This window comes from Euleptes europaea, chromosome 9, assembly GCF_029931775.1.
Source record: "Euleptes europaea isolate rEulEur1 chromosome 9, rEulEur1.hap1, whole genome shotgun sequence".
NCBI classification, from domain to species: Eukaryota; Metazoa; Chordata; class Lepidosauria; order Squamata; family Sphaerodactylidae; genus Euleptes; species Euleptes europaea.
The window spans coordinates 39440968-39457011 of record NC_079320.1 but is presented as its reverse complement, the minus strand read 5'-3'; the positions used below and the strand labels follow the sequence as shown (position 1 = coordinate 39457011).

Below are 16044 nucleotides of genomic sequence, written 5' to 3'. Positions count from 1 at the left end.
GCCCTTTTAGCAAACTGTGATAAGAGCCAATCACTAGTTAGGGTTTTCATTCCCCCTTCAAACTATAAGTAGAACTAGCTTAATCAGCCCAGGAGACACAGAAGAAGAGTTCTGAAGGACTTCAGAAAACAGGGACAGAGCTGAAATCTAGACCCTTGCAGCAGAGAATTCCCTCAGAAGGTGGAAGGAGACTGAGAGCTGAGGAAGCTGTAGACCAGGCAGGGCAGAATAGCTACGGAGAGAGCTAGGCCCCAGGACCCTGACTGCAGCCAGTCACAAGGGAGTCTGTGAAGGGAGCTGCTACATTGAAGGGCAAGGAAGAGGAGATTCCCCTCCCCGTGAGAATACTGACAGGAAAGCCTCAGAAGATTGTAAGTTTGCATTAACGTATAGAATAAGAACCAAGGACAGTTCAGCATTTTTTCTAATGGTATGAAGTTAGTGTTATATATTAAAGAAGTCTGTTGTTTGGATCTGAAAAGAATTGTTTTTTTACTTGAGAAGCAAGCGCCTAAGGCTACTACTATGTTAACCAACCCTGAGATCCTGACACAGCCTATAGATACTTCATTTCTGTTTCTTCTCCCCAGTAATTGAGAAAGTTAAAAGCACTTAACATTATTTTAATGCTTCTTTTATAGCTGTATCTTATAATTTTGACTTGTACTTGTTTTTGAATTAATTTAATTACCGTATATATCCACGTGACGAGAAGGTGGATATATAATCTAACCATTCTGTTTTCTTGGCAATAGCAAGGGAAGTTTTGTACTTTTCTGTTTTAAATATGAAAATGATACACTTACATGTATATATATCTACTTATTTATTGTAGGAAATACAACCTACTTGTGGGAATTCCTTCTAGACTTGCTTCAGGACAAAAACACCTGTCCTCGCTATATCAAATGGACCCAGCGGGAGAAGGGCATCTTTAAACTTGTGGACTCAAAGGCAGTTTCTAAACTATGGGGAAAACACAAGAACAAGCCTGACATGAACTACGAAACAATGGGAAGGGCCCTGAGGTATATATGTATGTAAAAATCATGGATGGGGAGGACTAATAAAATAAGAAAAAAAATGCCTGCACTAATGATAGATTGGGAGCTTTACCATAGACATTAGAGACTTCTTGCTACTATAGCCTTATGCTTTACCCGCCCCCCATGGAGCATTGCTGTTGCCACTCTTCTCATTATTAATGGTAAAGGTAGTTTGCTGAGCAAGCACTGGGTCATTGCTGACCCATGGGGAGACGTCATATCATGGTATTTACTAGGCAGGCTATGTTTATGGGGTGGTTTGCCATTGCCCTCCTCAATTATCTACACTTTACCCCCAGCAAGCTGGGTACTCATTTTACCGACCTCTGAAGGATGGAGGGCTGAGTCAACCTTGAGATGGCTACCTGAAACCAACTTCCATTGGGAATTGAACTCAGGTTGTGAACAGAGCTTACCTCTCTGGGCCACAGGGCTCCTCTCATTAATAATTACATTACTGTAAATCTTTCTCACTTTCGAATTTTATACTCTAGAATCCGATAGACATAGGTTAGTTAATTTTCTTTTGAGAAAATGGCCTTGGTCTCCCCATTAAATCTTTTGGTTAGAAATGTAAAAGCAAAAGGGGAAGGTTGTTTATAACTGATGTTCTGTACAGTAATCTTGCACTTTTTCCTTGCAGATACTACTATCAAAGAGGAATTCTGGCAAAAGTTGAAGGGCAAAGGCTTGTATATCAGTTTAAAGAAATGCCCAAAAACATTGTGGTAATAGATGACAAAAGTGAATGTGGCGGTGAAGATTTGTCAATACCAACAGATGAGAAATCGTTAGAGCGCGTGTCATTGTCTGCAGAAAATCTCTTGAAAGCAGCGACCTCCGCTCGCATGGGGAAAAACGCTTCTCAGTTGAACTGCACAAGAGCAGAGAAGCCAGTTACCAGAGTGATGAATATCTCCTCATCTGGGCATGAAATGTCACCTTGTTCTCCCACCACCACTACTGTAACAGCGACGACTGCTCCCAGGTTAGTGCTGCATGGAGTGCCCTGGGCTGAGGCCAGAGGGGCACCATTGGATGCATTTTTTAATGTACTTATTCAGATTGAGAAGGCAAAGACCAATGGACTGTTTAAATACCAGGCATATAAACCATACTAGAAAAACCTGGAATTAGTTAAATTTGGATTGTTTTGGAGAAACCTGGTTATCTATTTTTGAATGTTTCAGCTGGCTTAACAGTGAAGTCAGGACTTTTTTTTTTAAAAAAAAGCAAATTCTTAAGATAGTTCTTACTTGATTAATCTTATATTTTTAAACTACATTTTTTTAATGCAATTCTTAAAGCTGCAGCAAGACAACACTATTTTAAGAAGCAAATGAAAGCATGCCAGTACGGGGTTGGGTAGTTGGGTATCTGTAGTTTCAAACTCTGACTTGTGTGTGTGAGGGAGAATATTTCCTTTTTGGGTACAGTTGATTGTGGTATCTCAGTTTAAGTCCTTTGTTCCTGCTGCTTGTTTGGGTTTTAACCTGCGCTGTTTTGTCTTTACGTATTTGACAGAACTGTCCGCGTGGCAATGCAAGTGCCTGTTGTAATGACGTCCTTGGGGCAGAAAATTTCAACTGTTGCAGTGCAGTCAGTAAACGCAGGGTCACCGTTAATTACAAACACAAGCCCAACAGCAGCAACAACCCCAAAGGTGGTCATCCAGACAATCCCTACTGTGATGCCGGCATCTGCTGAAAATGGAGAGAAAATCACAATGCAGCCTGCAAAAATCATTACCATCCCTGCCACACAACTGGCACAGTGCCAGCTGCAAACGAAAACAGGTCTGCCTGGGACAGGAAGTATCAACATAGTTGGAACGCCATTGGCTGTCAGAGCACTCACTCCAGTATCTCTAGCCCATGGGACACCAGTGATGAGACTCTCCATGCCTCCCCAGCAGGCCAGCGGCCATACTCCTCCCAGAGTTATTAGCGCCATCATCAAAGGGCCAGAAGTCAAATCTGAAGCCGTGGCTTTAAAGCAGGAACAGGAAGTTAAAACCCTGCAGCTTATACAAGAAGAAAAGCCAGCAGATGGAACCAAGACAGTCACTCATGTAGTTGTCGTCAGTACGCCCTCAGCCATTGCCCTCCCTGTAACCGTGAAAACGGAGGGAATAGTAACGTGCGAGAAATGAAGAAAGGGCAACTATGAACATTAGCTAGCATGGTCCATTGTGGAGTTGAGCAAACTGACATATTGAGGGAGGCAGGGAAATGGACACAATCAAGGCTGAAACCAGAGACTTTTAAAATGTTAATAGTTATGAATATATTTGAAACTTTTACTGGAAATGAATTAATGTCCCATGTTTCAGTGGGAATTGAACCACAGCCACACACACTGACACAACTGCCTCTTGCAAACGGAGAAAATACTAAGCTGATGAAAAAGGAAAATGCCAACTGGTGGGGGGCTGCAGAAGCTCACTGCATTGTCACGTTACACTAATGCACGGAACACTAAGCCGATTCTATGTGGGATTCTCAGTTGCTAAGTATTGGAGGTTTTTTTAAAAAAAGTTGTTACAAAAAGACAAATCAGATGCATTTAATATGCATACCAGCAGTTACTACTGTGTACTCACAGTGTTCATCTGGTGCTATGTTAAACTTTGTTACTAGGTATTCTAGAATGTGAATTAAAGGAGGATTAAAGAGCTTCTAAGAGATTGAGATCTAGAGGGATTTTTGTATCATACAGCTTCAGCAGATTTAAAATGAAAGCCTTAGACTGATTTTCAGTTACCTTTCTTGAAATAAGCTAATGGCTTGTTTGTGTAAAGCATTTTTATTAAAAACAATTTTTTTAAAACAAATCTTATACCTAGCACAGTATTGTTATAGAATTACATGTAACATATTTTGTATGGTAGCTAAGTCTGTCAGTTTCTTACTTGTGGACGAAGTGGCGCTGGGCGTTGCCAGCCTTTTGCTGTGCCGTGCCTGGAGTCAACCACTTAGCCTCGACATCTGTGCATACATTTCAATTTCAGCTTCTACTCTGTCACTTGAAAGGTCACACTTGGCATGAACTCGTGTCAGGTAGTTAAAAGCCTGTAAATTTTTTTTTAGTTGAAGTTAGAGGGAAGTACCAGTGTTCAGAATGAACTATAATAGTTTGTATATTCAACATTTAAAGTATATTCTATTTTGTTGTACTCTTGTTTCAAAGTGTATTCAAGTAGCTTTTACTGAAATACAAACATGAAATTTAAATTTAGTCTCCTTTTTTAAAAAAAATCCTCTATGTCTGCTGATGTTCAGCCAGATATCATATATATAGTTTTCATGCTAACAAAGATTTAGATGGGGAACACTTTTTAAAAACTGCATCTTGCAATAAAGGCTGTTTTCACGGATTATGCTTCAGGAAAGGCAAACCCCCCCCATATTTCTCAGCCCTGCTTCTAAAATGATAGCAGAAATGCTATGGTTGGGGGCTTGGGTTCATTAAAATAATGAAAAGGTTGAGAAACAATGAGGGAAGAAAATCTGCTAAACGGACTACCAGTTACTATTCATCATTGCAGTGGAAATATCCAAATCATGGTTCAAGAATTATGAAACAGCTGCACTGTTCTTGAAGAGAATGTTGTAATAGGTATTAGATTGGCGTGGTTAACAGCTGCATGTTCTATCATCTGCTTTCCCTAGGAAAGGTAGTGGAGAAACCCTTGTCCTTACAATCCAGTGATGGTAGATATGCCACTACCTTGAAGCCTGGACAGCTTATACATGCTCGGAATAGATGTGTATGAAAACAGCAGTCTGTACTGTTCTCATATTTTCCAGTCTCGAAGAGCAGCCTCACTGCTAAAGTGTTTTTCAGCAGATACAGCAAGTCAGACTACCAAGCAGTTGGCCCCATGTTAGGGTTATCTATGGGAGTATATTTCTTATTGTTGAAACAGATATCTACAATAGTGGTTTTGTTGCACAATGTAGTAATTATCTTCTAAACTGTCATATTTTACTATATGGAACAAACGGTCTAAGGCTTTTTATTAACATGTCCACATAGAATAATTGAAAATGGTAAGAATTAGCAGGTAGTTGTGACACTTTCCATTCTACTAGAGGAGGAGGTGCTTTTCACATGGGCCAATTTGTTGAAGCAGGGTAATGTGTAGTATTGCTGCTGTGTACACTGCAATCCTGCCCCTTTTTACTCCCATAGTGATTTTTTCCCCAGGGAAGCGCTGTTTGTGATAGTAAGAAAAAAGAACTTTGTTGTCCAAAATGCTACCATTGGGGCGTAGCCCATGAGCACTCAGCCCCACTGGTAAAGGAACTGTCCACACTTCAGCTTCCATTAAAATGTGCCATTTTAAGTTGCTCTGAAATCCACTCTTGACTCATTAGGCAGGCCAGCAGTGACAGGTCATGAATAGCAGGCTTTGGGAAAAGTCAGGATTAGCCTGCTGTGCCACTTTCATCTACCACATCTATAGCAAACTGTTTCTCCCAAAGGCAGCAAGTATGAACCCAAACCCTTGTATTCCTTTTGTTTCAGACTCATTTGTACGGGAACCAGACCTCACTCCCCATTATCCACTAAAAGTCTTCCTAATACTATTCATAAAATCCATTATGCTCAGTTAATATCAAACTTAAACCATTTCAGTAGGTAAGGGTTTTGAAAATCGGTACATTCATGGACTAGGATCATGAGGAAACATTGAAACCATGGATACTTGCCTAGGGATTTTTAAGCAACCATGGCCAAACACCTTGGGTCATGCGTGCCTATAGGGCAAGTGTATTGGCTACCACTCCCTGAGCTGTACTTCTAAAGTCTTGGCTGTTTGCTCATGACAACTATGCCACTCCCAGACAGATTTAGCAAGGGACAAGGGAAGCAAGCTTAAAATAACAGATGGCCCAGGCGAATAAGGAGAATGAACAGCTTTATGAACAAGAGAGCAGCAGAGGGAAGGAATGTGGAAGTTCGCCTAATTTGAAACGTTTTCCATGGGGAGTCACAGTGCCTTATGTATGTAATCCATTTGAGAAGCAGCTTTTTAGAGAAACAGGAGAGGCTTAATCAATACACAGAAGTATGTTAACTCCAAGGCTAGTTGGTCTCAATAGTTCGCAGCCATTATGACCTAACTGTTTTTATGGGTGACAGCACAATTCTAAGCATTTGTATTTAGATACAAAGTTCTGTGTTCAATGAGATTCTAAACAGGGCTTTAGGGTTGCAGGTTATTTATTATCCACAATGGAAATTAAAACTAGTACATTTGCAGCACCTTTACCCAGTAAAGGAGACCAGTTGAGTGCAAATTCAAGCATATTTTAATTACGTAAAATCTGTGTTACAGTGTTTTTGCATGTATAGAATTAAATGGGTCCTAAACTGGGTCACCAACATTTGGTCAATTGATATAACTTACACTGTAATGTGACACCTTTTGTGTAGGTCACCTTTTGGGCCCATTTTGTGAACTTAATGCCTAACTCACATCTCGGGCAAATGCTCTAAGAACTCATAGACCCCCAAGCTCTATGTATTTGTTAGGGAATCAGTTCTCAAACACAGGAGACAGTGGCAGAGCTTCTCTTTAGTCTCTGTGACGAGAACACACAAGACATCTCTTGAAGTGAGCAATCGGCAGAGATTTTGTTTCTTACTGTCATGGCAAAGTCTTAATGACAGCATCTTTAGAATGTGGTTCAAAGTAAATTAGTTGTCTGTTCATAAATAATTCCCCAAAGTCTTCAGAAGCATAGTTTCACAAGCTACTGCATAAACCCAGTACGTTTTTAAAAATCCCTCAAATTTAACCTAAACTATAAAAGCCTGTCAGGATCTTCACTAAAGCTGAAGTCACACACTAGAGACAAATGGTCTGAAGGGTAATTGAAAGATGGTAGCCTGTTGGGTCCAATTTGTTCCTCAGTTAGAAGACTGAGAGCAGCATTCACTTGTAAGGCATGTTGTGAATACCAGATATAATCCAGTGTGTGCCTGCATTCTCCAGAGGGGCGGATCTTCCACGTTGTGTATGGGGGTTCTGACAGCCCATCAGCACTCAGCAGCTTGTAAGCACTATTCAAGTTCAGACTGGAGTTTGAGAATTCTTGGTAAACCTCTTCAGTGGGCTCAGCGTTGAAATCTCCACAAACAATGACAGGAATCTCAGCCTCTTGGGTGATACTTTTCAGTTTCTGCAGAAGATCAGCTCCTTGTGCGGATCTAAATCTTTCCCAGCCATTACGTGCTTTCAAGTGAGTGACAGCAATGCAAAATAGTTTGCCGGTTTCATTACATTTTAGAATCTGAGCGATGGCTACTTGGTTAGTTTTTAGCTTCATGGCGGTCAGCCTAATGTTGGTGCTATTGATTAGAGTAAACCTGTCTCTAAGAAAGAACAAGGCACAGCCATCTGGCCCATTGTTACATTCCACATCTAAACATGGAGACCATGGCTTAGGGAAGAAAGTACATTGGTATCCCATTCGACTAAGGAGTGGTTGAAAGGTGTCAAAATAGTGATCCACTTCTTGTAGACACAGGATGTCTGGCTGGTATGCAAGGATCTCTTCGAGAATGAGACATTTCCTTTCTTCCCATCTGAGGGCTTCCATAGGGCACTGAACAAAGTTGTCTTTGCCTTCCCCGAGGGCTGGAATAAAAGAACACATTCACAGTAGTTAAGTTTTCTTCAGAAGTTAACTTTCACTTTCATACATTCTAATTCCACCCATACCTCTAGACCGGGAGCTCATCTCATGGGAAGATTGCTACAGCAATTCAAATGGCAGCTGGTGGATTAATTTGTACTCTACATACCGAGAATCAGCCTGTGTCAATTCAGGAATTTTTGTCCTGCCATTATAGGGGTATTCTGTTTATCAATTTTGCAAATGGAGGCCTCAGATGAGATGCTGCTGGTGAAAGAACTGTAAAGCCTAGTTCATATTCACAAGAGAATGAGGAGGCAGAAAATGAGATGGCAAAATGGACTGTCAAAGCGTCAGTCTAGAGCTGAAGAATCACATTTTGAGCTGGTCCTCTGTTAAAACATCCATGCAAACAAGAAGTCAGCACAGCAGCGAAGAGCCTTCTATTTGCATGAAGTTTTTAACGCAAAGGGACATGCAGAACTGGTTTTACCTCTCATAACTCATTCTACTACCTCAGGATTTTCCAACCTCATTATCCTCCAAGGCTCAAGTCCACCAATGGCTAAACCTGCACTATAATTTTCAGTCTTACTCCACTCAACCTCTCCTGCAACTGATACATCAACTGCAACTGTTGATCATTGTAACAATGAGAGGCTTGTAGAGAACATAGGGGCCCTGCTTGACCAGCTCTGTGATCCATGTAGTCCAACATACTGCCTCACACATTGCACAACCAGTTGCCCTGGAGAGCCAACAACCAGGGCATACAGGATATGGCCTTCCCCTGATATTGCCTCCCAGTACTGGTATTCAGAGGTTTGCTGCTTCAGTATATGGAGGCTCCCCTTCAGTCACCATGGCTAGCAGCCATTGATAGACCCTGAGTTGCTAAAACTACTCCATATGGCTCTATCTCACCCCTTTTAAAGCTACCTATGTATGCAGCCATCACTAGATTCACTGGCAATTAATCCCACAGAGTAATTACTTGTTGATTAAAGTGTTCCTGGATGGCCAGGAATAGTGTGGTTAAGGTTTTTACCTTGTGCAAGTATATTCCACTGCATTATTCTAATGGGTTGGTGGCTTTTGGCAACATTGGTCCGCAGGTTCACAAAGTCTCTCTGGAGCCGGGCAGGACGTTTCTGAAGCACCACTTGACATTCTTCAAGGAGATCCTTAGGATCTATAGGATCCAGGAGTTCGGAGTCTGGGTGTTCTAAGTATTCCTGATGTTTGGAGACCGAACCGCTGCTCAAAGTCTTTGCGAGAGCGCTGTACAGCCTGCTTGTACTGTTGCCCATGGGATACGCTGAAGGGAAGAAAGAATGGCCAGTTAAGCGAAAAAAAGGATAAGTAGTTCCCACTCCAGATCTGCTAATGCTGGATAGGCTTCATTCCCCCCCAAATGTCAGAAATAAATACATTCATGTTCCAATTAATTTTTGCCATTCCAATTAGTTTTACAAGGCCTTCATGCAAGATGCTTGCACAAACATTTAGGCAAACTTCAAAAGGTTCAGTCTCGGAGATGGGAGTAGACATTATGTAGTGAATTAATATTCACTAATAAAATAATAAATTAAATAAAAATTAATAAAAATTACTACTTTCCTCTGAAAGAGCCAAGGACAAAAGTATACTGTATAGGGCAGATTTACCATGATCTTCATGGAGGTCAGAGACTGTCTATTCTGAATACTAAGACAATGGTTCTTTCCAAGTTCCAGAACCCTGGGATTCTTCTCACAAGACAGACAGTATGCTCAGATGTAAAACTTTCCAAATGTGTGCTCTTTAGATCACTATAAAAAAAGTGTCCATTATGTGAGAACCAGACCACACAATGATGAAGTCCATGGGAATGTCTTTGTACCTGCCTCTCTCATTAAGAGACACAAAGGCCCTCAACAGAAACATATCTGAAGTGGGTCAACTGAAGGGGCCTACTGTTCTCCCCCTCTTCTGTTCAGCTACAGAGTGGCTGGCTGCTGACGGCATCAGAGAGAGGAAGGGATGGGTAACATTTGGTTTCTTCCAGTATTCAAAACTGCAGTCACACCAGTGGCATCGGAACTGGCAGTGCCACAACTTCTGTCCTGCTGGGCAATGAATGGGATGCCCAGAATAGTGCAGGCAGAACCTGTTGTGTGCCTCCCCTACAAGACAACTGAGAGTGGCTCAGTTTGTACTCAGGACTTCCCCAGTCCTAGACCAACATAATAGACATTATTTTTTAATTGAATATATCTGTATACTGCTTTTCTGAAAAGCAACCAAAGCCGTTTCCAATTATACACATAGCCCATACTTCAGTAAAAGCCGCTCAATTTCCAAATGTTGTTTGAATTGTTCCAAGTCTTACTTTCACCTCCTGAAGACTGCTGAAGTTATCACCACACTACTCTAGGCAGCCAATTCCAGAGGACTGGAACCATCACTGGAAAAGCACAAGTACAAGTCGTCCTGACCTCCCTTTAGGCTGAGATCATAAGCTATGCTACGCTGGCTGTGCTGCACGGTTCTGAGCTTTTCAGGAAGAATGATGTTTATAGCAACGCATACACCTCGGGTCACATGAGCATAAGGCCTAAAACGTACTGAATAAAATAACAAAAAAGGAAGCGCTACTATTCATGGTGCTACAATTATCTGTTTCCTGCTCTTTGGAACTCCAGTTATTACCACTCCCTTCCTCTTGAACTCATTTAATCAGTTTACCACAGAATCTGAAAAGTCCTTGGCTCTCTTTTGCTCCTATTAATAGTGCAGAATTAGTCCTGTTAGTATCTTGTGCCGCCATCTGCTGTCATGAGTGCTAAATATGAAGCACTTCGCTTGGAAAGATAAACTGCAGCTGTATTGTTTTAGGCAATATTTTCACCGTCAATGTGAAATGTCATCTCTAAGTGGATAGCCGCTGCTGACAGTGGTGCTGATGCTGTCAACAGTAGTAAGGAAAATATTATTAACGACGGGGCTGTGAAATTGGTTTGTGCCACAAGTTACATGGACCTGGTTTCCACAGACGAGTATGCCAATATCTTATTCCTCCTTCAGACACTGTCCCAACTATGTCACAAAGTCCCTAACACAGCACAACCTCAAAACATGAGGCTGGATACTGGTTTATCTGGGAAAATATGAACAGGAAGGCTACAGAGGAGCTTCTCACTGGTAATTTGCATGCAAGAACAACACCAAGGTTCTTTCTACCTGCTAGTGGTACCCAAAAGCAAGCATAAAGTTCCACTTGACCATCAGAAAACTTCAAGACCAATCAGCTCAGAATTAGCTTATGCTTCTTATTGAAAGTTGCCTCTTTAGTCAACCAACTGTAAATAAGAGAAAGAGAACAAAAAAAGACCTCTTAACACTATACTCAAAAACAAAGTTGCTTAAATTCCCTTTGGTGCCACCATGTTTCAAAACACTCCTTTGCACATAATGAGGGGCACATGGAGGTCGTGTCACACTGAAAAGGGATCCACGATGGGGGAAAGGAAAATATGCTGACTCTTGCAAGGGCAAATCTATTGAATCAATTGGACAGTACACATTGCAGCAAAGAACTACAATGTCTCAATTCTTTGGCATGAAGGCTATGAGCTGGGCACACAATGAGAGCCAGCATGGTGTAGTGGTTAAGAGTGGTGGTTTGGATTGGTGGAGTCTGATCTGGAGAACTGGGTTCGATTCCCCACTCCTCCACATGAGCAGCGGAGGCTAATCTGGTGAACTGGATTTGTTTCCCCACTCCTACACATGAAGCCAGCTGGGTGACCTTGGGCAAGTTACAACTCTGTTAGAGCTCTCTCAGCTCCGCCTACCTCCCAGGGGGTCTGTTGTGGGGAGGGGAAGGGAAGGTGATTGTAAGCCAGTTTGAGTCTCCCTTAAGTGGTAGAGAAAGTCGGCATATTAAAAAAAAAAAAACTCTTCTTCTCTTAAAGCCTGAAAATCTAGCCCCCAACTTTATTGTTTTCAGTCATGGAACATCACACAAGTTATTACTACTATCATGGAAACAATTTGCAGGCCAAAATCATCCCTCATCAGAATCCACTCAATTCTACAGTGGGGCGCTTGAGAAATTGAACTTTCTTTCAGTTGATTGTTAAGCCTCTCCGTTGACTTGACTTGCGTCCCAGAGTGGCTTGTCACACACCAGACATTTCCCATCAGGCTGCACGACCCAGCTATTGATGCCAACAGTGGCAGCTTTTAAACGTGTGAAGAGTACACAAAAACCGGCAGCTTCTTACTCAACTGACTGGCGGTTTATGTAATCTTTCACGCGTGCCAAGTTTGATGACGCAAGGGTTTACCTTCCACCCACAGACAGGGGCCAAAGCAGTCATGAATGTTCTGTTCATTAGTGCATCACCAGTTTGCAAAGAAGAAAATAGCACAGCTGTTCCCACTCACTTCCGCCCACTGCGGAAGGAAAAAAAGGGGGGCCTCTGGATGATAAAAAGAAAATTCTACAAGATAAAGCAGTAACAGAAAAGCAGTAACAATAATTGGTTCTTGTAGGTTATCTGGGCTGTGTGACCGTGGTCTTAATATTTTCTTTCCTGACGTTTCGCCAGCAGCTGTGGCAGGCATCTTCAGAGAAGTAACACTGAAGGACAGTGTCTCTCAGTGTCAAGTGTGTAGGAAGAGTAATATAGAGTCAGAAAGGGGTTGGGTTTGAGCTGAATCATTGTCCTGCAAAAAGTATCAAAGGTAATGTGCTAATAGCCTTTCTGATTATATATTGCTCTTCCTACACACTTCAGTGTTACTCCTCTGAAGATGCCTGCCACAGCTGCTGGCGAAACGTCAGGAAGGAAAGAATAGCGTCAGGAAAGAAAAAAGAAAGAATGGCGTCAGGAAAGAAAATACCAAGACCCCGGTCACACAGCCTAGATAACCTACAAGAACCAATGAACTCTGACCGTGAAAGCCTTCGACAGTAACAATAATGTTTGTGAGAGGATGGTGGAACTATTTTTTTTTTAATTGTGGTGATGGCCACAGGCACAGAGAGCTTTAGACAGATTCATTGAGACTAAAGGGAACTAAAGGGAACCTCCACATTCAGAGGCAGTAAACCCCTCAACACCAGTGGTAGAAGGGGTTTACTGCCTCCGAATGTGGAGCCCTTCCCTTTATCAGGGGAAGGCCTCAGCCTCTAGGCCCTGTCGGCAGAACTAATTTTCAAACACCTGCCTGAGGAGAAGGGAGTAAGAATTTAGAGCCACATCTGACATATAAAGAGACACCAGGCCCAAAGGCTGTGGAACCGCATTTTGATTGTCTGAAAACTGATACCATTTCCCATTCTGGAAACGCTTTCATTTCCCTCTGCGAATTCAGATCACAACACAGTCACCAGCGATTCCACCGCTGCCGTGACCGACAAGCCAAATCTCACGGCAGAGCACACTTGACCATATCAAGTCATCGCGGCAGCGGAGCCCACCCCAGCTCCCATCGTTGGAAAGAACTGGCAGCTTGATTTAATATGTTCAGCCGCCTTGTCTTGGCCAAGCAGCTGTTTGCTGGCAAGGTTTGCCAACTTGTCCTCAAGGGGAAACTGGACTTTTGTACGAAGGCATTTTTCTATGGCTCCTCTACTAAAGCAAGTATCAAGTACATGAACAACCCTGATTTTTTCCCCCCAGACGGGGGCTGGGGGGGGGGGAGGAACAGTACAGTCAGACATGCAATAGTTTTAAGGTAAGGCCTTCAAACCGCACAATCTACCCACTCTCGCATTCAACACAGAAAATAGATCTTACTGCTTATTTATAACCATGTTTCCTATGGTAGAATAACGTTGTTCCCCTTTGTAATTTTTTTTTTTTTGTCTAACAGTTCCTGGATGAAAGTTAAAACTGCGTGAAACGGTCTCTAAGCATACCCGTACAAACCTGTCAACACTCAGAAGGGTTCCAGACAGCAAGCTTTGCAATATTTCAAGAGAAAAAGCATTTAACAACGTTAATGCTGCATACACACCTGAAAAATTGGAAGGCCACATCAGCGTTACGGCAAACACAGCTAATGGTGAGGCACAGACACAATTAGCAGCCTCTGAAAGTCACATGAGCTCTCTTACATTTGCTAAACTGGTCTGGTGGCGACACCTAATGGCCTCCTGCAACAATGTTTCTAATGGTTCAGGAAATGTTTCCGCCCACTGTTACACTTAACTGTTATCCAGCAATGCTTACAACAAAAAAATCTAGACTCAGACTGGCTCCCACATGGCAAATCACTCAGTAGATGAGCTGTGGCAGCTTTGGCACATGAAGGAAATGCACGCCTGTGCACCTTTTTGCTTTGAAAATTAATTTAGTACTCAGAACATAAGAAAGGCCATGCTGGATCAGACCAAGGGCCATCAAGTCCAGCAGCCTGTTCACACAGTGGCCAACCAGGTGCAGCTAGGAAGCCCACAAATAAGACAACTGCAGCAGCATCCTCCCTGTGTTTCACAGAACCTAATAGGCATGCTCCTCTAATACTAGAGAATAGATATGCATCACGACTACTATTCATTTTGACTAGTAGCCATGAGTAGCCCTATCCTCCATGAACATGTCCACTCCCCTCTTAAAGCCTTCCAAGTTGGGAGCCATCACCAGATCCCGGGGCAGGGAATTCCACAATTTAATTATGCGTTGTGTGAAGAAATACTTCCCTTTATCTGTGTTGAATCTCTCACCCTCCAGCTTCAGCAGATGTCCTCACGTTCTAGTATTATGAGGGAGAAAAGCTAGTTCTAGTGTTATGAGGGAGAAAAGCTTCTCCCTGTCCACTCTCTCCATACCATGCATACCACAGAGTCTGCATGAGCCTTACACACTCAATTCATCAAGACGCCTAAGAATTTCTCTTTTGAAAGGGAAGACCCAGGCTCTGCTTTATTTAAGCTTCCATTCAACAAGAATTCTCAGCTACCTTAAGCAAATGACCTTTAGCATGACCTCTAGCATGCCACTTCACCTTCATGACTTGTGTATGAAGATTTGCTTATCAATGACCTATTAACCGAATCCCACCAAGTTTACAGTACCTTGGATGTGATTGCTATTTAGGGATAGGCAGGTGGACAGCAGAAAGTAGCCACACCCAGCACTGACATGTGTGCTCTGGCTATCAAAGGATGGCTACTGAAGGGAATACAGTTCATCATGGGGGTGGGGAGAGATCAGCTTTAGCTTTGACTTGGAATGCAGGACCTACTTTTAACATGTGGATTTCTCTCCCTCTCTCCACCCAAGAAAAAGAAATGTGCGCTACACTAAAAATAAATAAAACGATAGCAGTGACCCTGGCATGGGCCACTTTGACCCAAAATGGGACCTACATGTTAGTCCTGATCCAACAGCTGAAGACCAGAGTAACCTAAAAGCCAGTATTCAAGCATGCTGGTCAAACATGGGATAAGGACATGTAAACTACAAAGGAGGAAAAGAATGAAAGCTTGATCCTATGGGTCTCTTCAATAGCCTACTGCCACACAAACATTTATACTGATGTACGCCAGCAAGCATCCTTGCAACTAAGTGACACAAATCAATCAGAAAACCTGCCGCCCATCTCCTTTGTGGGCGCTTCGTGGGCTTGAACAGCGCCAGGGTGTCAGAGTGCTGCTTATGGCACAGCAGTGAGCTCAATGTCACTTTTACCGTGTTTAAGTCTAGTCAATAATTCTTACGTCGACTGTATTTGTGCAGATGCAGTTAGGCAGTCACACTGGTATCCACCATCACTGTTGCACTGATCCAAAGCCCTAGGTGTTCTGTTTTTTTTTTTGCACTGCTGCAACTGCACAGTTTGCAACTTGATCCGAACGGCTTTTTGCCCTGCACAGAAAACCTTTGTATATAGTTCCAGCACATAAACTGCAACGCTGCAACACAAGCAACCACACACATCGCAGCAAGTGAAGCAGAGCTATCCCAACATCATATACGTAGCCTTGATGATTGATGAGCGCTGCAGCAGCAGCCAGTCAGATGCTTCTATGGAAAGCTCAGAAGTCTACAGGCAGAGCCTAGGTAATAAATTGTCTGGAACTCTTCCAGGGTCCATCGAGATAGTTCCACTCAACCTTGAAGCAAAAGGAATATTGAACCTTCCACCAGAAGAGAAGAGTGGTTTAATCCTGCCTACGAAGCTTACTGTAAGTTGCTCAATAACTCTTATGCAAGGTGCGTAGCTTGCTCAGCACAGGCAGTTGAGATTTACATAATCAACCAAGCATTTCTGTGAAGGTTGCCATACCACTATCAGGGTCACTAAAGTACATTAACATTTCATGGGTAGAACTTTAAAAAAAAAAAGATGTATAC

At 42.5% G+C, this 16044-nt stretch overlaps 2 protein-coding genes across 3 annotated transcripts in view; one reads left to right on the top strand and one right to left on the bottom strand.

The window, feature by feature from the left end:
- Window positions 1–3294, top strand: part of ELF2 (E74 like ETS transcription factor 2) — a 44915-nt gene extending 41621 nt beyond the window's left edge. For both annotated transcript variants that reach the window (XM_056855534.1, XM_056855536.1), the window contains 3 exons: window positions 836–1028; window positions 1690–2034; window positions 2571–3294. In XM_056855534.1, coding sequence (XP_056711512.1) covers window positions 836–1028; window positions 1690–2034; window positions 2571–3198 — 1166 coding nt within the window. In that variant the 3' untranslated portion in view covers window positions 3199–3294. The remainder of the gene's footprint in view (window positions 1–835; window positions 1029–1689; window positions 2035–2570) is intronic.
- A 3536-nt stretch (window positions 3295–6830) lies between these two features.
- On the bottom strand, window positions 6831–13725 carry NOCT (nocturnin). Its single transcript, XM_056855363.1, has 3 exons — window positions 13703–13725; window positions 8742–9011; window positions 6831–7695 (listed from the first exon to the last, which is right to left on the bottom strand). The coding sequence occupies exons 1-3, from the start codon at window positions 13722–13724 to the stop codon at window positions 6860–6862; spliced, it is 1128 nt and encodes a 375-aa protein (XP_056711341.1). The 5' UTR covers window position 13725; the 3' UTR covers window positions 6831–6859.
- Window positions 13726–16044: the final 2319 nt, after the last annotated feature.